The sequence below is a fragment of the Lactuca virosa genome, chromosome 5, assembly GCF_052849685.1.
Source record: "Lactuca virosa cultivar CGN04683 chromosome 5, Lactuca_virosa_CGN04683_v6, whole genome shotgun sequence".
NCBI classification, from domain to species: domain Eukaryota; kingdom Viridiplantae; phylum Streptophyta; class Magnoliopsida; order Asterales; family Asteraceae; genus Lactuca; species Lactuca virosa.
The window spans coordinates 312,336,549-312,360,734 of record NC_136430.1 but is presented as its reverse complement, the minus strand read 5'-3'; the positions used below and the strand labels follow the sequence as shown (position 1 = coordinate 312,360,734).

At 35.2% G+C, this 24,186-nt stretch overlaps 2 protein-coding genes across 3 annotated transcripts; both read right to left on the bottom strand.

Moving 5' to 3' along the window:
- Positions 1-3,497: 3,497 nt before the first annotated feature.
- On the bottom strand, positions 3,498-14,366 carry ESP (separase). Its single transcript, XM_079052013.1, has 26 exons — positions 13,626-14,366; positions 13,170-13,347; positions 12,975-13,082; positions 11,840-11,974; positions 11,388-11,761; positions 11,191-11,296; positions 10,952-11,077; positions 10,551-10,844; positions 10,357-10,470; positions 10,046-10,267; positions 9,855-9,959; positions 9,656-9,781; positions 9,213-9,578; positions 9,022-9,111; positions 8,132-8,395; positions 7,934-8,057; positions 7,202-7,822; positions 6,818-7,055; positions 6,582-6,684; positions 6,099-6,299; positions 5,613-5,865; positions 5,295-5,538; positions 4,840-5,206; positions 4,521-4,748; positions 4,361-4,448; positions 3,498-4,262 (listed from the first exon to the last, which is right to left on the bottom strand). The coding sequence occupies exons 1-26, from the start codon at positions 14,285-14,287 to the stop codon at positions 3,724-3,726; spliced, it is 6,276 nt and encodes a 2,091-aa protein (XP_078908139.1). The 5' UTR covers positions 14,288-14,366; the 3' UTR covers positions 3,498-3,723.
- A 2,062-nt stretch (positions 14,367-16,428) lies between these two features.
- Positions 16,429-19,742, bottom strand: LOC145115882 (Lung seven transmembrane receptor family protein). Of its 2 annotated transcripts, none has more exons than XM_079052243.1 (5): positions 19,311-19,742; positions 17,566-18,502; positions 17,266-17,361; positions 17,022-17,158; positions 16,429-16,942 (listed from the first exon to the last, which is right to left on the bottom strand). In XM_079052243.1, the coding sequence occupies exons 1-5, from the start codon at positions 19,562-19,564 to the stop codon at positions 16,759-16,761; spliced, it is 1,608 nt and encodes a 535-aa protein (XP_078908369.1). In that variant the 5' UTR covers positions 19,565-19,742; the 3' UTR covers positions 16,429-16,758. The 2 variants fall into 2 exon arrangements, with proteins under 2 accessions (XP_078908369.1, XP_078908370.1); XM_079052244.1 differs by having other exon boundaries at positions 17,566-18,478.
- Positions 19,743-24,186: the final 4,444 nt, after the last annotated feature.

Here is a 24,186-nt window from a genome sequence, read left to right as displayed (position 1 = left end):
GGGCAAACAATTTCGAGTGATGCTGTTGTTGTTTCAAAGTCTCTTTCTGATCCAGATCAGTCCCGTCTTTGGCACCTTCAACTCGGCCATATGAGTTTTCAAGGCATGTCAGAATTGAGTCGAAGAGGTTTACTTGGTCAACAAAAGATTGTTGATTTGGTTTTCTGTGAAGACTGTGTATATGGCAAGGCAAAACGAGTGAGGTTTGCAAGTGGCATCCATACAACGAAAGGACCACTTGATTATGTTCACTCGGATTTGTGGGGACCGGCTCGAGTTGCTTCAAAAGGTGGAGCTATTTATATGCTCACCATTATTGATGATTTCTCCAGGAAGGTGTGGTCTTTCTTCTTAAAACATAAAGGAGACGTTTTCTATACCTTCAGAAATTGGAAAGTTCAGGTTGAAAAGCAATCAGGTCTGGTGGTAAAGTATCTTCGTACGGATAATGGACTTGAGTTTTGCTCAGAAGAGTTTAATGTCTATTGTCTAAAGGAAGGCATTACTCGACATCGCACAGTAGTCCATTCACCTCAACAAAATGGTGTAGCTGAAAGGATGAATCGCACCATTATGGAGAAGGTCCGGTGTATGCTTTCTAATTCCAAATTGCCAAAGTCTTTTTGGGCGGAGGCTGCTTCGACTGCTTGCTATGTTATCAACCGATCACCGTCATGAGCAATCGAGAAGAAAACTCCGTTTGAGTTATGGTCCGGTAAACCTGCCAATTATTCAGATTTAAAACCATTCGGATGTCCAGCGTATGCACGAGTTGACAATGGGAAGCTAGAACCAAGAGCAATCAAATGCGTTTTTCTTGGGTACAATCAAGGTGTAAAGGGTTACAAGTTATGGAGCTTTGATTTGAAGAAAATTATCATCTCAAGAGATGTTACTTTTGATGAGTCTGCTATGATTCAACCAGTTGCTGACTTTTCTAAAAGAACAGATGCATCAGATGTATCATCCGAAGCAAATAAAGAGTATGCTCAAATGGAGGTGGAGCTTCCTACTTCACCTACCACTAATCAGAGTACAAATCAGCATCAAGATTCTTCTTCGTCGGATGAGCATGTTGTTGGTGAAGATTCAACACCTTCACAACCACAAGCTACTACTCCAAGCATTGCAAGAGATAGACCGAGAAGACAGATTATTCCTCCGAAGAGGTATGCTGAATCTGATTTGGTTGCCTATGCTTTTATTGTTGCTGATAATATTGAGTACGCAACGGAGCCTGCGAATTATGACGAGGCTATCAAATCTGAAGACTCAAATGATTGGATGCTCGCTATGCAAAATGAGATGGAATCCTTGCAGCGAAACAGTACTTGGAATTTAGTTCCTATTCCGAAAAGGAAGAGACCAGTTAAATGCAAGTGGGTCTACAAGCTCAAGGAACCTGTCAACCCAAATGATAAACCAAGATACAAAGCTCGGTTAGTAGCTAAAGGCTACAGTCAGATTCCTGGTATTGATTACACTGACATTTATTCCCCAGTTGTCAAACATACTTCCATTCGTGTATTGTTGGGGTTGGTTGCTTCTAACGATTTTGAGTTAGAACAACTTGATGTCACTACAGCTTTCCTAAATGGTGAGCTTGAGGAAGAGATTTTTATGCAACAACCTGAAGGTTTTGTAGTTCCTGGAAAGGAGAACTACGTATGCAAGTTGAACAAATCTCTTTATGGCCTCAAGCAGTCTCCTAGACAATGGTACAAGAGGTTCGATTCTTTCATGACCAGTCACAAATTCAGCAGGTGCACCTATGACAGCTGCGTTTATTTCAAGAAAGGTGACAATGGTTCAAAGATCTACTTACTCTTGTACGTGGATGACATGTTGATTGCAGCAAAAGATATGAAGGAGATTCAGAAGTTAAAAGACCAGTTGAAAGCTGAATTTGAAATGAAGGACTTAGGAGCTGCCAAAAAGATTTTAGGTATGGAAATTATTCGTGACAGGAAGTCTAGGATCTTGCATCTTTCTCAGAAAAGTTATATTGAGAAAGTCCTAAGACGCTTCAGTATGCACGAAGCAAAGTCTGTCAACACACCTTTTGCAGCTCATTTCAAGCTATCATCCGCTTTGAGTCCTACTAATGAGACTGATATGGCTTACATGGCACGTGTTCCATACTCTAGTGCTGTTGGATCTTTGATGTATGCTATGATCTGCACGCGCCCTGATTTGGCTTATGTTGTTAGCATGGTTAGTAGATACATGGCGAACCCGGGGAAAGAACACTGGAAAGCAGTACAGTGGATTTTTCGTTATTTACGTGGTACGTCTTCTATGTGTTTACGTTTTGGTAAATCTAACACTGGGGTGTTCGGATATGTTCACTAAAAGTCTTCCTATAGCCAAGTTCAAATTATGTTTGGACATGGTGGGTGTTTCTGATCGCAGTTGAGCCTGAAGGCTCGTAGGTGGAGGAAGTATTATTTATTTTTCGGAAACAATTTTTTTCTCTATATAAAATTTGCAGGTTCTTATGGAAGTTTTAGAGTTTGATGAGTTATAGGTTTTGACTAATCGTAAAGCATGACTTGCTTAATTTTGATGTCAAGGTGGAGATTGTGGAAAAGTTGCCTCCAAAATTAGCAAGTGGCAAATAATTCAGGTGTTATTTCAGTAACTTATCATTTACTATTCATAGTTTGACTATGAATAGTAATATATATGTTAATTGAAATGAAATTGGACGTCTATCTTTCACTATTCATAGCTTGACTATGAATAGTAGTATATATATGTGAATTTGATTTGGACGGTGAATTTTTGGTAGGCGCCTACAATTGGAATTCGGACGGCACATTTTTTCTACAATTCATATTATATTGTTTTTGGCTATAAATAGTCTAAGCCATGAACCAGAGAAAATAACCCAACAATCAAAATATATATATATAGTAAAACATTACATATATATATATATATACTGATACACCACCATATATTTTAGCCCTCTCACTCTATTTGTAATCTCTTTCATAATTCCTGTAAACACTGCAAATTATAGTGAATTGTTTCTCGGCTTCCTCCGCCCGTGGTTTTTTCCCGATTTGGGTTTCCACGTAAATTCCTGTGTCTCTATTCTATTTATTTTACTCGTATTTCGTTGTGATTATTACACTTTGATAATTTTTGATCCCATTCCGCATTGAGCTAATATTATTTAAGTCAATTTGGATCCGTCGTACTTCACAACAGAAACAATGTTATTTAATTTTAAAATATCAAATATAATCCAAAACTTATAGATTTCAAGACTATCTTCCTCTCATAAAAGCATACAGTTTTTATATAATCTAATTTTAAATGAAAATACCTACTTTAAAAATACTCACATACCAAATAAGATGATGAAAAGGATGAAACAATGGCAAAATAATCTGTCCTGTACCATTCATCCTCTATTAGTTAGTTAGAAGCATTATCTCATTCTCAAGTGAGATTAGAAAAGTCATTTCCATAAAAAAGTTAAAATCCATAGGTTCCCTTCCCATGATAGAATCCTACACCACCCCATATTTACAAGGCCGTTTACCACCATCATCAAATTTCGTTCTTAACTAACAATGATCTATCTGTACTTTTTTCATTATATTTGATTCGTCTTGTACATATTGATACATAAATACAGATTTCACTCTACATTCTATTGCTTTGCTCATATAGACTAAAGAATACAAAAGCCAATGAAATGAAATGAAAGGCTCACAAATCCTTGTTTCTAATACCTGTAGGAACACCATAACACACAGGCGAAGCTCCAATTAAAAAAGGAAGTGTACAAGCTTCTCTAGCCTGTCCCATGAACGACCCAATCTTTGGTCTATGTTTACAACTACTATTGTTATTATTATTACTATTAACTTCACAACATTCAACAGATTTCTTTCTTGATGTTTTCTTCTTCCCCCCTTTTCTTTTATCACCATCATCATCATCTACTATGTTCATGTTCTTTAACCTATCCGAAATTTCAGTGCATTGTGCACAATCTGTAGAGCTGCTTGATCTTGTTTTAATCCAGGCATCAAGAACTGCCTTACCAAATCTATCAATATCTTTATCTGTCACCTCCCATAAGTTGGCAACTATTACAGGTGATCCTGCAAATAGATAATACAACGGGGCTCCTTTTGGGCTGTATGATCCGTTTAAAGATAAAGATCCACTGCTGCACCCCATTAACAGTGTAGCTGCACACCCATCAAGTTTTTGTATCTCATCACCCGGGATATATTGCACTCCTAATTATCACCATATCATAAATAATACAATTAGGTATTTTCAAAAAATACAGATGCATAAATTTTTATTAAAAAAATAAAATAAAAAGCATACATACCACTTCCATGGCCGAAATACATGAAAAGGTCATGTTTTTTTAAGGCCATGCTCAGTTCATCCACTGTAGGTGAAGTACCAGTTGTCCCCTGCTTAGATTTTAAAATGAAATCATTTCAAGAATCAAGATTATAAAAGACAAAAAGGGTAAAATGTGTTACCTCCAAATTTTGATCTTTAAACCAATGCTGAAATTCAGCTTGGGTGCTAGGAAGGTCGCCACCTGGATTGAGCAAATAGTATGCATCCAGTGGATCAATCATAGGAAAGAATGCAGACTTTTCTTGATATTGACAACATCTATCAAATGTGTAAGAAATACTTGAAACAGAAGGCATGCGATACACCTCCTGGTTTCTTAGTATTGGCAGATTTTCCCATGGTAGCATCTGTGCATCCACATCACATGTTATCATATCAAAACAGACAAACATGAACATGAGAAGGGCATTCATGTCTTTTTCATTGAAAATAGATTACCTGGATGTCAAAGTCTAGAACTAATATCACAGGTTCTCTATCTTCTTCCTCAATTCCACGGATTGCATCTAGTATCAGTTCTGAAACAGAAGAAGATAAGGTGTCAATTCTTTCTTCACATTTTATTCCACCAACATAACATCCTTTCTTCATGATCATCTCTGATACCCATTCCTCATGTTGAGAGGCAGCATGGGGCCCACCACCTCCGATTATCACTTTGAGAATGCTTTCACGTACATCAACTTTACTCTCAAATTTCAGATCATTCATCAATTTCTTGTGTACAGAGTCAATGTGCTTGTTGTCTGAAAACTCCCCCAAAAGCAACACCTTCCAAGGCCCAAACCATAAATCTTCCAAGTCTCTGAAGAAATAAGAAATTTATCTTTTTCATATTAATCCAACTAAAACTGTATTTAGGAGTAAAAAAAAAAACAGTAAATCTTCCTCACCTCAGAAGATCACCTAGCAATTGATCAAGCTTTCTCCTTTGACCCCACCATAATGACCTGTTCTCTTTAGTATCCTCCAAAGGGTACACTGAAGATGATATGTAATTTTCCTCCAAGATTGTTTTGAACAATGGTGCAATATTGTCAACAATGGTGTGTCCCCAAGGGCAGTGCCATGATTTGTTGCAATTCTTTTTGTTGAATAAGAAACTGGAACTTGAATCTTCATTGCCTTCTGAACTTTCTAAAGGTATCAAACAAACATCAGATTAGTGCAAAAGCACATGATATAGAACAATTGTGAACAAGTTTTGTTACCTGTTAAGATTGAATTAATAGGCAGAAGTGTGATAATAGGTATGGTATCAGAATTCAAACGAGACAATATAATCCAAGCATGAGTAGAGGGATTATAGGGCAATAATTCTCTCAACAAGGTGGTGTAATCATCTCCAAGCATGCTAATACAGATAATCGTTGTGCAGGGGAGACCTTTATAAAACTTCAATACAAATCCTTCAAGATCCAGAATGAATTCTGGTGCCACTCTAAGCAAGTTGAGACAAGTACCCTGAAAACAAAAATATGACACAAAATCATGTGCAAATTAACAGTTGCCCATTTTCGAGCTAAATTCATAATCAATACTATATCTAAACTTAGTTGGAAGAATAAAATAAATTCCTTAACTAGAGACATGATACAGTGCACCACATAGATAAGTAACATGTAATAGAAAAAAGCACCAACATATGAACAATTTATAATTGCAACAAATATATTTTTTTTGTTCAAAATACTTACATGAATATCAGCAGTGGTGTTTTGGTCTTTGTGTTTTCCAATACGAGAAACCAATTGATGATGTAGATGAGTTCCAAGTGATGCTTGATGGAAAAATGATGCCCACTGGCTTTCTGATAGAACACTGCTGGAAGATGACAACATGGACAATGCCTTGTTTGAAGGTGAAAGTGTATACAACATAGCAAGCAACCGTGAAACCTGTGATGTCATTATCAATGGCCAAAAACAAACATAATTAGAATGTGGAAGTTTGTTGTAATGAAACCATTGAATTTGAACAATCATCAATATCTAATATGGCATTATGGCATATATGCAAAACATCATAGAGGTGTGTCAAACCTAAGTTCTATACGGTTGAAATATCACCAAAGACCTCTTAAAAGAATTTGTCAATTCTCAATTCATGAACCAATAAACTTCCTTTGATTTGATTTTTTAAAGAAGAAATGCAAAACAATGGAAGGAAAAAGGTATAACCTTTTGAAAGAGCACAGGAACCTCACGACAAAGTATAAAGGATAACTTCAATCCAGACACAATTGTTGTTATGGGAATCATCAACATGTCATAACCATCATGCCTAGAAAAAACAAGAGCAAAAGAGATGGTGCATTAGTGTAATCAAAAGACATATGCAACTTTCATAAGAAATACAAATTCATTTAACAACTTTTTCATAAATCAAATTGAGAAGAATAGTTTTCTAGTAATACCTTGTACCCTTGTCACATAAGTTTTTTAGTGAAAACCAACATACGTTATACAGAATTGATGCATGCTCAACTGCAAAGACATCTCCTGTTACATTCTTCTCAACCAACTCAGCCAAGAAAGCAATGGAAACTGAGAAATGTGATTGGTGAAATGTGCTTCTGTGGACTAACACAGATATGCTCTCCATAAATACTTCATGTGCTCTCTGAATTTCACCACGAATCCCCAAACATTTTCCTGCCCATGTACAAGACTGTTCTGAGACATTGTAATTATTTTTTAAATGTGAACATGACATGCAGTGGCTTATGCAAATTACATGAGTATTTTCTCCATTTCTATGATGACAAAAAGGTAAAGTTTTCAGGTTATTTTTATCATACCTATCCCAGTGAGTAGTCTAAGCAAAAGGCGTCTGCGAATGCACTCCCATTTCATTTGTAGAATACTTGTCAACAATTTGGATTTCATAACTTCAGAAGGAAGACAATGCCAACACTTTCCTTCATCAGAAACACAAGTAACTTCACCCCTTTGTTTAGATGATCTAGTAATTCTGGAAGTCGTATTTTTCTCTGGTAAAGGCTTAGCACTTTTCTTACTCTTCCTAGTTACTTTGGGTCGAATGGTTTCCTTCCCATTAATTTGGGATTCATCATTTTGTTCAACTTGATTTTCACCAATCGAAAGTGCATCACAGAAAATTGTGTTTCTTGCACCAGATTCCTCACAATCACTAACACAATTTTTCCATTCAGAAACTTTCAATTTGTCTGTAGCAGACCTATAAAAAGCTTCAGCTTTTGACAACCCCTCTAACAGTTTATTAGTGCTCTTGAAACGGATTCTGAATAGATCACCAAGTTGCTGATCAATTGTAACTTCTAAAACTAATCTGCACTTCAAGCAAGAAACAAGCCTGCAACTATCAGCCAACATATGTTTGGCACTTTCCAGTTCCTTTTCAGCTAAATGCCAATGGTGTTGCTTACCATAAAGCTTTCCTGGAAAAATATAATGGATTTTCAATTGGATACCTATTGACTGCATTGAGTGAATTAAACAAATGTAGCTTGAACATATATGAGAGAATACAAAAGGAAAGAAGTGTGTACCCAAAACACAAGAGAATCCAACTATAAAGATTGGCAAGGATTGGAAAGTAGCAATGTTTTTTCCCCACAGTAAAAGAGATTCAGCCTCTGATCCATTTCCAACTATTTCTTGAAGGGTTCCTATCTGAATTACAATACAATTTACACAAACATGAAACATATTTCAATGTAATAATACTAAAAGGTTGGCAATTATACCTGAAGAGTGCTTTCAAGATAAACTCGAAGTACATTCCATGGGGTTACTACACAGTCCTCAAAGTCAAAAGAACCCTTATCATATGACCAAGCAGATGTAGCCACTGAAGGATGCATGTGGAAAGTCTTGAGGACATATTTGTGTTTCTGAATGGAGTCCCCATTAACACCAACCATGTCATTTTGTTGCTCTATTGAGTACATAAAACTTTTTTGAAGAAGTTTGGTGCGCAAACGATGAGCTTCTTTTGCATAACAAAGAGCCTAAAGAAAAGAGATGACTCATCAAAAGATATTAAGTTTTAGGTGAATAGAATAATCTACTAAAACTAAAAGTTCACACTGTGAATGGCGATGATTGTCTCGGTAGAATTAAGCAAGACACTTTTTCATAGACAGAGTAAGATATGAGGCCAAACTAAAAATCCTAAAAAATAATTATTTCTCTCTAATGAAACAATGCCAATTACTCATATGCAACAGACGTAGAAACTAGCAAGTAGCAACAAACATGACTATAAATCAACAAGATGTTTTTAGTGTAAAGTGAACAGGAAAACACCAAATCGGTGTGTTACTATTCATTAGCACCATTTTGGTGATGAAAATGAAGTGTGATTAGAGTACATTTTCACACCAAATCACAAAAATCATGTTCCATTAAAGTTGGCCTCATGCATAAACAAATCACATGTGCAAACACAATTGGTTGTATATTTTCCAATTAACCTATATAGACTAGCCAAAAAAGAGAGTTCCATTAAATTATTATAGATTTCAGCATATGTAAAATTACAAGTCAGGGAAATAAGAGATGCAGAAGCAAAAAGTAGCACAATATGCAAATGGTAGATCTATGATGTACAAGATTTGAGAGCAAATCAAAGTACCTCAATCATTAAACCTTGTGCAATCATTCTTTCACCCAAATCATAATAGAGATGTGCAGCAAAGAACAATGAGTTGGTGGACAGAGGAACCTAAAACAAGAAGTGATAATGGATAAAACATCAGCATATGTATAGATAATTCTATATGTAATCACAGAGATCGTGATATATAATATATCCAAGGAGCATACACTGTTAATGAGATCAGAAGCAGCTTGTTTGACTTCATCAGTTGTTATATGTGGTTGGATAGCATGATTATGCTTACAAGAATCTGGAGAGGAAAGAGTAGAAATGAGTGACAAACTCTGTTGAAATCCAACTTCAAGTGATTTTGATCCCTTCATGCAACTTATCCAGAACTCCATAGACTTTGACAAGTTACAGTGATTTGACAATGTCATGATGAATGCATCATTCACAGGTGAAGCACAAAGTGCATGACTAAGGCTTCTGGATTGCCAAAGCATGGTCAACCACTTGTTTAAAGGCATATTCTTCCATGTAATAATTTTGATCATTGTCTCGTATATGTTAGAATGATCTTCCATGTAGCCCTATAATAAGAGAAGATAATAAACAATAAGGCACCATAATAAACATAATAACTATAAACTCCAACAAAAAAAAGAACCTTAAGTGATAGAAAATCAGCAACATGGTACAGCAAGATAAGAGTATTTTGAGCATGTTCATCAGATTGGAAATGTTCTTGACTCAACCATAGCTTTAAGGCATTGCCAACATCTTGAATAAAATTCTGTTTGAAAAGTAAATAGGAAACAAGAGATTAATAATATGATAAAAAGATATATGAACAAAAAATCTACAACCTTTGAGTTTGGATCTGCCTCTTGGGTGCATAATGCATGCAAGCAGTAAGCCTCGGCTAATACATGACAAGCTGAACCACTGTCATCCTTGCTCTTATAGTCATTCTGGCTCAATGAGTGCAAAATAAATTGTTGAATCAAACAAGAATAAGAAAACATAAACAAAGTAGAAGCCAAATTGAGTAACTGACCATTATAGATATTGCTTCAGATAAATATTTACTGCAGTCATTTAGGCCTTCAACTCCATGTGCTCGTGATTCCCTTGCATTTGCAATGAGAATTCTTGATTTTTGTAAATAATTATCTTTTGTACTATAGATCTCTTCTAAGAGAATGTTTGTGATAGTCATTTGCATTGTTTTACATAATGTTGGATTAAGAATCTTCATTTCCTTATACGCTTCAAGCTCCTGAACAAGAGAGTAATGGATCTTAACATTTATATTTATATAAAAAGAAGTTCATAGAAAACTACAAATGGTAGAAAGATAGAGAGAACCTGCTCCAATAAGATGCCAAAAGCTTCTTTTGATATATTTATAGAAGACATCTGCGAATATATGGTTGGAATCATATGCCCAGCTTCAGGGTCTTTTATCTGTTTACATTGTATCTGCAAACAAAAGACATCAGATAGCAAAGAAGATGTAGAGTAATATATCAAAACTCAAAAAACACTTTTTTGTAACTCACCTTCACCCATTGTTTAATCAGTGCTATAGGGGTCGGAATCTGGTCAAACAAGCTTTGACCAACAGACCAACTTCCAAGACAATCCATGAAAATCTTACTTATCTTGTTACTACCACACTGATAAAGTATGTCCAACAAAAAAGCACTTTTTGCACATGCCTCTGTGACAAAACCAACTATGGTATCCTCTGTCAGATCACTGGAAAATCCATCTCTACTTGAAGTAAACGTCTTGCAAAAGTGTAATACACAGTTCCATGCTGCTTTACAACATAATTTGAATAACTTTGTAGCCTACAAACAAAACACAATCATCAAAAAGACAAACAACATAATACTGTATGTAACTGTGGTTGTAGACTTGTAGAATACAAAAGGTAAATGTACATTATGTAAAATACCTCTTTTAATCTATTGCTTCTGTACAACACTATACCAACATTGTGTAGAGTGGCAAAGAGATATTGCAATCCATTGACTTTGACCCAATCTGCTGAAATAAGATGCTTAAGAAATTTAGTGCTCTCCTGCAATGAGTAAAGAAAAACATAACCTCAATATATACTTTGGATCTGAACTCATCATTCATCAAGAAGACAAACAAGATAATATGTAAATGTGATGCTTTAAAAAAAGGAACCTTGACATTTTTCTGTGTAGCAAATGAGAGTGTGAAAGAAGCTGCAGCTACAGCAAGTACAGTTCGCCTGTTGTCCTCATATACATCTCGTTCCTTTTCAGATGCCCTGCATTCATTAATTAAAGAAAAGAAGTTTGTTAATTGTTAAATTAGAATGTAAAAATGAATTGCATTAAAGAAAATGTCATTAGACTTACCGATATGTGAGAAAAACAAGTCCAAACTGATTGAAAGCATCTTGTATATTAGGTAGCTTAATAGAAAAAGAGACGTCTTCAAGTCCACAAAGTATATCTTTTCGTTCAGAGATAATCAGCTCAGAAAGTGGCCCACACAAGAACTTTAATGCAGTAAAGTACAAGGGCACGTAGGTCATTTGCGTTAATAATCCATCTGTGGTGTTTAAAGTTTGTAGCTGATCTTCCACTTTAAGCAAAATGTTGAGGATAGAAATGTCCTTTCCAGATTTTGGTATCTTGGTGTTGCCCCCATTTGTGTAAGAATTCAAGTCGCCCATAGACAATGTGATAGCATAAAGCCTCATTATCAAATCAACTGGTGATAAATTGACCTACAAACAGACTGTTATTAAAACTGGAAAACATAAAAGTTACATGTTCAAGTAAAAAAATGACATGTTAACAAGTACCTGAGAAAATTCAGTTGCTAATTTGTCAAAGTGAGTTGCAACTGCATTACAAAAATCAACATTTGCATTTCGACATTTGATGGCACAATATTCTGCAAGTTCCAAAAACTCCACATGGGACTTGTCCTTGCCATTCTGCCAATCATAATTATAACAAATAAAGCAAATTCCTATTTGGTGCATATAAATTAAAATGGAATTACCATTACTCATGAGAAACAAACAAAATGCCACAACAATGCATGGACTATAATGCCTTGTTCTTCTAGTTGACTATAATGCCACAACAATTCATGTTGTAAGTAAGAAAAAAAACATCATTTTCCAAAGGCTTTTTAATTTTCTTACAAAAAGAATAAGTGAGATTGTAGATTAGTAACAAATTCATCTCAACTAATTTTCTGTGATCGTTATGTGGTTCAAAACTGTGATAGTTATCTAGACCTTTTGTCTCTAAAGTTTTTCCGGATCATGTGTCAAAAATAATAACCTGATTAATTCAAAAAAATCAAGTTCAGTTATAGAAAAATGTTAATCGAGTCAGAGCCTCTTAACTAATAGCTATGATCATACCTTTTTCCCTCATGTTTCATTGGTGTTAAATCTATGCCTCTGGAGTTTTGTTATGTCTACTATGATTTCCATTAACAGTAGTTCCTAGTATCTTTATAGTGGACTTAACATATCAATCTTTTGAAGATCACAAGATAAATAAGAAATATAGGGAGAGAATTCTGTCAAAGGTAAGGTTTTGGTAAAACAGTTTTATGGATGTTTTGTTCTCATTTTTGGTCATTATATTATTGGTAACTTATGTTTTCATATAGGCCCAATAGAGACTTTCTTTCTGTTGTACATTTATGTAATTTCTTGTTTTAAGGAGGTTTTCTAGAGTAGGCAATTTCTCTTTTTTTAGGAAGCATTGACTCAGATGTAACTTGATAAATATTGGGTTAAACTTCATATGGGCTAAAAGAATGAAGCAAAGTTCGCATATCAAAGTCTAGTTTCTTCTTTTATGTTCAATAAATATTAATATAATCTTGCATTGTTCAAACCTAACATACTCTAGAGTTTTTTTTTCCCTAGCAAAATGGCACAATGAAGTAAACACAACAAATTGTTAGAAGATTACCTTGCATTCATGAGCCATAGCATCCAACACACAAGTTAGTATGTCTACACTGCACATAATTTTGTCATCCAGTTGGGAAAAAACTGAACTGCATATCCTATGTCCAAACTGCAAAGAGAACATATATATAAGACATAAAACCAATTAAACTTCAACAGGATACTGGTGAGGTGGATGTTAAAAATGGCATCTCACCTTTTCCATCTGATCATTCATGGACGATTTTCTAAACTCTGAAAATGTTAAAACACAAAATCTATGGACAAGGCTCCCATCAAAGCTTGCAAGTTCTCCAACCAGAAACAATGTACATTTATTCAGATATGTCACAAGCATTTTTTGTAGCTTCTCATATGCATCCACATCAACAACCCTGTCATGTTTACAACCTAACATTTCAGATAAAATTCCTACAGTTGATGCACTTAGATACAAGGGATTGTGTCTGCACATCCTAGTATGGCTTTAAGCAAAGAATCGTGTTCTAGCTGCTAAATACATAAAAGAATAACTTCAAGATTACTTCAATTCTTTGGTGTTGTTAAAAGATGATTACTGCTCAATTCAGTGTTGATGAAATCATCGCAATAGCATGCTGACAACTATCCATGATCCAATTATAAACATTAAAATTGCAAGTATGCACTATACCTCAACCATGGTTGGATTTCATCGACCATAGAAAGTAGTCTCGGATAATCTTCCTCATCTTTGCTTCTACCATTTGAAACACACTTAATAAGGGTCACAGCTACTTCCAGGATCAACATTGCAACCTCCTTGTCACAATTCTCGTTTCTTAATTCCGGGATAACCCCTCGCTTTAACTTTACACTTCCTTTATCGGCTAATTTCCCAATAAACTCGAGCACAGAAAACCCTTCATTTTGTGCATCTTCATATCTCCCCCAATTTTCATAACAATGTATCAACCGAACCCGCTGGATCTGAACGGAATGGGGTTTACACGACAGCTCCGAAGAAACCGATTCCAAACAACGTAGACAAAGCTTGTACGCTTCAAACAGTTCGGATGCGTAACAAGAATCGATTTTGGGGGTTTCATTTAGGCGTTTCGGTATTAAAGACAAGGATTTGCTAAGGAATGAAAGGAACTTTTTGGCGAGCGAACGGATGATAGTTGATGTTTCCGCATTAGTTTTTGAAGATTTGGACTGTTTATTGGGTTTATTGATGATGGCTGAGAAGGGGTGGAGGTAAAGAGAGAATAGTTGGTGGATGGAGGAGAGATCAGAGGACGATTGGAGCTTGGAGAGGAGTGAAGATTCTGTGATGGTGGCTGAATCCTCCATTAGCGTGTGAGCTAGAGCGGAAAGTGAGTGGAGGCTTGAGGAAGAAAGAGATGTGTTCAAGGAGGCGGGAAACGAACAGTGAGTTTTGAAGTGGCGAAAGTGAAATACTTGGTCCCAACAAAGAGTGCCAAATAAATTATGAACGAATTACAAAAGTAGTCCCTCTTTAGTCTTTAACATTTATATAATAAAAAGCAAAGTAGGACTTTGACCACAAAGTTTTTGTTTTTAGGACTTTGGCCACAAAAATTTTATTTGTTGGTAAGTTTGATCCATGTATAGAAAATAAATTACAAAAAATATCTTTCTAAAATTTACAGAAAAGATGTGAATATTTTTTTTATAAAAATGATCCATATGTTTAAAAATGGTTCCTATATGATCGAAAACTTCAAGATTACAGAAATGATCCATATGTTTAAAAACGGTTCATATATAATCGAAAATTTAAAGATTACAGACATTGTCCATATGTTTAAAAAAAATTACAAAAACAGTCCCTATATAATCGAAAATTTAAAGATTACGTTGTAAATTCAAGTTTCTTTACGTTTCGACGTAAATTTTGTGTACGTTTTCGTGTTTATTTTTATGTACGTTTCCCACATATAACTTTTTTCACATATAATACGCTTTCATACGACGATATAAATTGAAGTTAGTCATGTAAACCCAAAGAAATAACATGGTGAACCAAAAAAGTTTCCAAAACTAAACATCTATCGACAATGGACGAACATGTTTGCGTCCCCCGCGAAGCGGGGAGTTGACAGCTTCTAGTATTAATAAATTAGGAAATTGTTTATCAAATTTATAAAATATATATATATTTTAATAAATAGTTTCAAATATATTCTCAACTTCTTGTATATGTCACTTTATTCTTATGGTGCTCCTCAATCTCAAATTCTCCTTTCTTTCTTGCTTTCTTTCATTGTCCTTATTTCAATTATATAACCATCGTATATCAAGTAATCAAAAATACATGATTCTTGGTTGTCCATGTTACTCATTTATGGAATATATGATTACATATAATAGATAAAACCGATCAATTCTTGCTTTACTTGTTTTGTCAGAAATATATTGGTTTTGGTTTTAGAATCTTGTTATATCTAACACCTAGAAATTTTATTACAAATTGTTATGAAGACCTAGTCTATATTATATGACATTGTGTGACATACTCCATCTCTATGTGACATTGATTTTACGAGCTTCCATGCAACTTAGACGTTAGCTCACATGTTGTGTAGCCTCCCATAGTCATACCACTTATGAATCAAGATTTGCATCATTTATAAAAACTATTAGATTTGACCACTTTTAACGCTTAAGTCCCCAAAATTCCATTTTCATACATGTAATACTTAAGTCTTATTCCAAATACCTTGTGGAATACTTCCAAGCATTTCTATAAATTATATTTCTCAGTTAGGTAATGTACTTTGCCATCTTGTCATTTTAGACAATCTACTTCCAATTATACAAAAACACATTATGTAAACATAGTTCATGTTTCAAACAATTTCATTCCAGAAGTATTTCAATCAATATTTCTCAGTTAATACTTTATTGACCAATAGATGTCATAAACATTACCGAAAGTTGTCCATTATCACCACCATAGTACTAAATACATGTTATGGATCAATTATTTGGGTCTCAAAATACACTTGTACCCTTTGATGTACCCATTTCTTACGGTTCCTACTTTCCATGTTTGCATGCATATATTTGCTTGTTTACATTCCATTCTTTGCCAACCAAACACATGGTTAAACACATGCAAGTTCATTTGATTTTTTTTCAACTTCTGTTATCTTTTAGAGATTTATTTCATTAACATTTTATGAACCAAATACCCCCTTGGCTTCAACTTGTTAAGATGTCTACCAAGTTAACAAATCACACGATACCTTCATCATTATAGTTACATTAGCGAGAGTTCCCCAATAGGAAGCCTGTAGCATAATTTTGTCTCAATGACATCAATTTCAAACTAGTTAGATGTATGTTACAATGTCTCATTTGACATAAATCTAACTCTCAACCCTAATCCAATTCCCAGGACATGCATTACAAATAACCACTTGCTACCAAGCAAAGTTGTCAATTTGGTTGTTTTTAATGATAAGTGAAACCCACAAGAACATACCATGAGTGGCATACAACGAATAAAGGCTATTTGTACATAATCATCATATGAGCAAACAACAAAACTTTGAAAAATAAAACATATAGACTCAATCTTCCTTAACCAGAGTTCAACTCAACAATGACTTAACATGGAACCCACACTAGAGAGTAAAGCAAACAGAAAATAACTCAACAACATTGTGAAGTGAAAGCACAATAAGCCGAAAAGCATGTTGCATTTTTTTTTCTCTCCCTGTGTTGAAAGTTTTACTTCTTTCTTTCTTTTTTTGGCATTAAATCTGTACAACAAATGAATACAATTTGGTAATTATTCATTCTCTCTTGCCTTCTTCTGCATCATGATCCTCTTCTAAATCAAACTCAACCACATTTTGACCATTCTTTTCTCGTCTTTCCTGGTTGACTAAGCTGATGTCACCTTTAGGTGTTCCACTGTATAGTGCTTCACTTTCTTCTCCATCAGAATCCTCACCTTTTTCTTCTGAATACGCATATCTGTTCAACACTTTTCACATTAACTCCTAACTATTTTCATATGAACATTCCATTAAATATAATAATATTTGTAATGTACCTTTGAGAACTCAGTGATGGGGCCCACAGATAGCAGATAACACAAAGCAATGCAAATGCAAGAATGTCCCAAAATGCAGTGATAATCCACCCACTCTGCCATCTCTCATTGAAAGGATCCGTTGCTTTGAAGTAAACCTTCAACGACAAATCATTTATCAAAATCATAAAGACTTTTATAATAATACGCAAAAATAAAAAGATAAGTGATTGTCTATTATGTAAAACATCTACAAAATACATACCTCATATCCGATCCAAACAACTGAAAGAACAACTGTAATTACTAATGCATTTGAGAACTTCCTATATGTATCCAGCTTAACAGAACTCCTTTTTGCCTGTGGACCAATCAAAAATTACTATTAGTAAACTAATCACCAATTATAGAATCATGAGACTCCTATTTAGAAAACCAAAAAAGTTATTTTTTTATTCAAAACTACGTCGTTTTGAGTGGTTAAACTACACCTAAGCAGCTAAGCTTATATGCATAATAATAGCCACATACTCAGTATCCCATATAAAAAAAAGAATAGCCTAACCTGTAGCTGTGTAAGTGTCTTTGAAAGAGAAGTGAAAATCCACATGATCAAAAAGGCATCCAAAAGTGCATTAGGAAGGACAAGAATAACCCTAGCTCTTCCAGCTTTATCACTTATAGCTCCCACATACTCAGTAATATTCAACAACTCAGTTGACAAAAAGTAGGTTACCCCAAGAAGCATGACTTTTGTAGTAAGCCCACCAAGTGTAGGCCTAACAACACCATACCCCATAGAAACACACAACATAAGCAACCTTGAAACACTTCTCCTTAAAGCTCCAACAGTCACAACCCATGTTGTAATCACAACAGGCCTTGTTCCAGTGTTATTAAAATACGCATAATCAAAGTACCAAAGTGTCATTTCAAACAACCCAACACCAACAATCACACTAATCCAATGTTGAAGTTGCAACACATCATCCCAAAATCTCACATATTGAGAAAACCAGGCTACACAAAGAAGAAGATAAGCAATAGCCATGATCACATAGAATTTCTTCAAAGGAGCCATTCTTCCAGGTAAGTATCCATCAGGGTTCTTCCATGAGGTTTGACCGGTCAATGTCATTCCTTTGAGAGTTGGGTCACATGATATGAAGAACAAGTTGTACATTCCAGTTTTTGTGATGTAAGCTTCTGTGGTTTTTAATTGTGCAGTTGTGGATTGTCCACGAAAGTAGACATTGACAGTTACAGGCCAGTTGGGGTCTCTTTTAGATGGGATTCTAATGACTTCTCCTTGTTTGCAGCCTTCAATTTTAGATAGATCAGAGGTGCAACAAATGGATCTTTGTCCTCCGTATGGGGACCCACCAATGTTATCACGGTCTGCAGCCTCAAAGATTATAACTTGTACTAATCCCGTGCGACGTGCTGTTCTTGAATGATTGGATGAAGCTTCTTTAGTCCTATGAAATGTGATGTTTTGAAATCTGAATGTGTTTGACAAAATAAGATTCTGAGAGGGTTAAAGAAACAGCAATGTACCTTCATTTATTTGTGTATTTTCTGTTAAAGCATTGTACTTTCAATCTCTTTTTTCTTATTAAGGTATTGTGCTTTGAGAAATCTGCCCAATGATAGCTTATCTTGAATTATTTTTGTTATTAGATGTTATACTTAGAAAATCTATCCAGTTATAGCAGTAAATATTGATTTGCATATTGAAGACATTGCTATGATTGGGTAGAATGTTCAAAGTAGAATGTTCTAGTACGAAGAAAATGAAAGTATGAATTATAATAACTAATAAGCAAACCAATGAGAATGTGTTGCTATTTCTTGCCTATAACCCTAGTCAGTTATTTCAATCTTTTAGATAAGATGGTTTTCTAGATGGATGTTTTGAATTTTAAACATCCCTTATTTGGATTCATCCACAAACTATTTCAGTTCATAAGCCATCATAGTCTTTGATTTCCATAATATAACACCAATATTTCCATCTAATTTATATAAGTGACAAGATATTGCCTCATTTCTAGCTATGATATATTGTAAAACTGTTCTTGATCTTCTTGTGCAAAGAGTTAGAAGCAATTTGGAATCAGTTTTGCAAATTTCACTATGAAACATACTAAAAGCGTCATATACTTCGAAGTACTTAAGCAAATCTAAAATTTTGGTCCAATGTTGCCACAGATCTGAGTTGCTATCAATCACACACCGACACAATAATATACACAAACAGACATCGAGCAGGTATGGAAATTGCTGTTCGATAGGGAAATAATATCATACCCGATATAGGAACGACCGTCATTGGCATTGGGAGAGGGTATATGATGCGGGAGCGGAGTTGTGATGCGAGATGCTGCGAGACCTTCGCTACCCCCGGAGACAAGATAAGCATTGCCGACTTCTCGGAATGGATCTCGATCGTACACGTGGATTGAGGCGTCGGTGGAGTCGATCGCCAATAATACTAATGCTAGGAACAAATATAGCGTTGTGACGGTGATGAACCGGAGATTTGAAATGCCTACGAAATTCATGGAGGTTCACTCGAGGATTCTGGAGAGAGAGAAAAACGGGATCGGCGAATTTGGTGGGAGCAGTGCGTGTGTGTGTGTGTGTGTGTGTGAGAGAGAGAGAGAGAGAGAGAGAGAGAGAGTAAAGAGGGAGGAGTGAAATCGAAGCTACGGCAACAAACAATGAGCAACGACTGTCAACAGTGATTCAGAAGGGAGTCCAATTTCTCACGCGCCTGAAAATGGAACTTGGTAAGTGGTAACGGTTGACCCGGACCACAACCCAACTTGAACCCGAACCCGGGACATCTTATCCATATAATAGATCTTTTGTTTTTTATATTTATTATGTTTCTGTATGAATTAGGTAAATTAAATCTGTGTGATATTGAAATTGGTCAAACGGGTCAACTGAGCCGACCATCGTCAAAATTGAATCTAATTAACTAATACTGTACAACTTTCTAAATCATTATATTAAAAAAATAAAGCATGTGATTACAATATAATTAAAATCATATTCAAACATATCAATTGTTAGAGCATATGGTACGAATTTTAAAACAGTATTTAGTATTGTGAAGTAGAAAGCTAATTCAACGAGACAACTTTTGCTAAAATTCCAGAGGAAAGTTTTCAAATCATGAGATACCCTAATTGCTCCATTTTTTATTTTATTTTTTTAATTATGTTTTCAAAGATTCAAATTTAATTTCAGTGTCAAACTTTTATAAAAACATTACTAAATTGGGAGAATTGACGGTTACTCGTTTATAGATTTGAAAAATATAGTTTCTTTTCGTACTAAATACCTCTTATATATTATAAAATATTAAGCTAAGTTAAAGAACAATATAGAAAATGAGATTGTAAAGATCTTTATTTCAGTACTTGTGGTAAAAACAACCAAACTTTACAATACATAATACTCACTATCTATACTAGACAAAGAAGATGAAAAGTGATGTATGTTGTGAATGTTCGTTATAATGGTGCATAACTATACTCATAAAACTCATAATAATGTTTGTTATAATATTCACTAATTATGGAGAGTGATGGGGAAATATGGGGAATCCAATAATCATTTACTAAATAATAATTATAACACTCCCCTTAAATGACGATTGTATTATGTCCCGTTAAAACCTTAACAGGTAAAACCTCATGGGAAAACCTTTTGTTAAGGAAAAATAGTACATGATTAATAATAGATATTGGAAACAATTGTCTCGTTAAAAACATTGCTAAAAAAACTCAGTGGGAAAAACATAGCTAAGGAAAAGAGTATAATATGTTTTCAACTCCCCATGATCATCATATCAATTGACATCCTTATAGCGTCGCATGTCAATGTTTCGTACCGTCTTTTAAAATTTGGATGTAGGAAGCGCTTTAGTGAACAAATCGGTCAGTTGTTACTTGATTGAATTTTCTAGATGCTGATGTCACGCTCTTTTTGAAGATCATGCGTGAAAAGAAAAAATAAATAAATAACTTTGGTAATATATGTTTGGTTTGTCTCCTTTGATAAACCATTCTTTGAATTTGGCTATACAAGCCGCATTATCTGTAACGCCCGTAGATCCGGGCTATTCAATTTAGAGACGATAAGCATCAAAAATGACTTTTTGATGGAAGATTATTTAGAGGGATTAATCTTAACTAAGTTGTAGTATATGTTACAAGGATTCCGTACATATAAAGAACGCCGAAATCCGAGTTATAACGAAGAAGTTATGACCTGTCGAAGTTTTGCAACAGAACCATCACGACACAGCGCGACGTAAATAGTGAATTTACGTTAGAGCGATATTTGGCCTTAGCGATCTAACTAAAAGTCGTAGAATACGTTAAACCGAGAGCGTGCATAAAAAGAACGTCTAAATCTGACTTCGTATGAGGAAGTTTTGATTTTTCGAAGTTTCAGCATTAACAGTATGCAGCCCGAAGTTCGAATATGAGATCGAGTGATTTCTAGCCGAAACGATCTAAATGAGAATCGAAGATCTCATCGATAGTAGTCCAAAGGTAAAAAGACAGACGAAAACGGACGTCAGACGAAGAAGTTATGGATTTCTAACGGAGTTTTCCTGTCCCGGCCTACTAAAAATAATATAATAAAAATATAATAAAAATAAATTCAAAATTAGCCGACGGAGTCTAAACGAGAGTTGTAGAGCGTAATCTCACCTACGCGTACATATAAATAACGTCGAAAACGGAGTTCGTATGCGAAAGTTATGAATTTCTGAAGTTCAGGGCGCGAAACCCTAAAACTGTCAGAGTTCACGATGTGAACTCAGTATTTATGACTTCTGGAGCCTGACAGACGCAGGTTGCGATGACGCACCTGATGACTGTTGAACTCACGAGGTGAATATTTGAGATTCACGACGTGAATCCAGAAAAATGGCCCTATAAATAGAATTCAAGGGGCAGCCGAGTTTGGTTGCTTAATCTCTTCTCTCCCACTCCCGATACCCTCTCTAAGCCCTATTTTAACCCCCCGAAGCCCCGGTATCATCCCGAGACACGAAGCAAGTCCCGAAGCCCGAAGATCCCGAGAAGAAAATAGTTTCCGAGCCGAAGCTCTGCCTGCGAGAAGCCCGGTGTGTGAAGATCTTCCAGTTTTACCGAAGAATACTACTTTACGAGCCGTAGTGCTGTCCGAGAATCGTCTAATCAAGTGAGTGTGTAGTTACTTTCTTCTAACACATAGATATGAAGTATTTGCTATGAAATACGTGCTATGTGTTTATACTTTGTTTGTTTACTTGAGATGGATGCTGAATGAATGTTTTATACGAGTTTTTAAATAGTTTTAAACTGTATATGTAGTTTATATCTACAAATATGTTGGGTAGAACATGGGTAGATGAAATAGTTGGTGTGTGATGAAATAATGTGATAAGAGATAGGTGAGGATATAATGGTGATGATAATTAGGTGATGATAGATAGGTGATGAATTACGAGTCCAGGCGATGTTGTGGCTGCGTATTCATGCGATGATAGTCTAACCCTTGTTATGAATTACGAGTCCAGGCGATGTTGTGGTTGCGTATTCATGTGATGATAGTCTAACCCTTATTATGAATTACGAGTCCAGGCGATGTTGTGGCTGCGTATTCATGCGATGATAGTCTAACCCTTATTATGATTTACGAGTCCATGCGATGTTGTGGCTGCGTAATCATGCGATGATACCCTAACCCTTACTAGACACATATTGAGGGAGTGATCCCCGAATTAGTATTGTCTATGCGATGCAGGCGATGATCCTTAGGAAAAGTTCTTAGGAACAAACATATAAGGAAATAAGATGTAAGGAGATGAGAGGTAAATATGATATATGAGATGACCCTTAGGATAATATCTTTAGGGAAGATTAAATGAAGATAATGGGGATGGGTAATTGGGTTGATTGTTTGATGATTAAATATAATAATTATATTATTGTGGGTTGAAAACCCTATACGCTCACCAGGCTCCCAAGCCAGACCCACTCAGTTTTCTTTGCATTACAGGTAATGGCACAAGAGTATAAGTTGGTGGACTTGACGAGAGATTTTGGATTATAGATCAGTAGTTATAAATGACTGTTGTAAGGTCTATTTTATACTGTTTATGCTTTTGGTCTGTATCGGAACATGACATCCCGAGATTTTGTTATTTAATGAAAATACATTTCTTTAAAGAAATGCTTTGATAAATTCTTATCACATTTTGTTTTGGGAACAAATTCCGCAACTGTTTTCTTTAAAAGATTACTCTGATTTATAAAACAAAGCATAAACAAATCGGTCTTTTCTGGCCGTGAAAATTGGGGATGTCATATTATCTTCATATAGTATGGTTGGAACGTCGTTGTTAGAAGTTAGACCACAATCTTCATGAATGTGATGAGTTAAATTTCTTAACCAAATAAATTCACAGCTTGTCTCATGAATTGTTATAATCTATGCATGGTTAGAAGAAGTATCAACTAAAGTTTGTTTAACAGAACGCCAAGAAATTATGGTACCTCCACAAGTGAATACATAAGTTGTTTAGGATCGAGCTTTGTGTAGATAGGATAAATATCCAGTATTTGCATAACCAATTAACTCCGCATTTGATAATTTTTATTAGTATAAACCCATATCTATTGTACCTCGAAGATACCAAAGACTGTGTTTGACTCCACTCCGTGTTTTTCTTGGAAAGATAATGTTTCCCAAAACAAAACAACCCCTACTCAGAGACATACAAACCAGGATGAAGAAATCATCCAAAAATTTTGTGGGGAGGACAGCAGCAACAAATGCAACCACAACAAGGATAGTATAAAAAAAAGTCTCAAAATCCACCGGGGTTTTATCATATCCTAAATCAACAAATGAGACCTTAAGAAAGTGCATTCCACCAAGCATCAAGTAGTGGTTCAAAATTAACAACTGCACCAGATAAAGAGATGACTTCTTTCAAAAAAGCAATGATGGGGTTCATGATCAAGCAAGATAAAAAAGACGGAATAGCGTAAGAGAAATCAAGCGGTTGCCATGAGAAATTTAGAAAAATAGTTAGGGAAATTAGCGCAAGCATTGAACTCTAGGGAACCAGTTGCCAAGTAATACTCAAAATCTTGGAAATGGTAAAGACAAG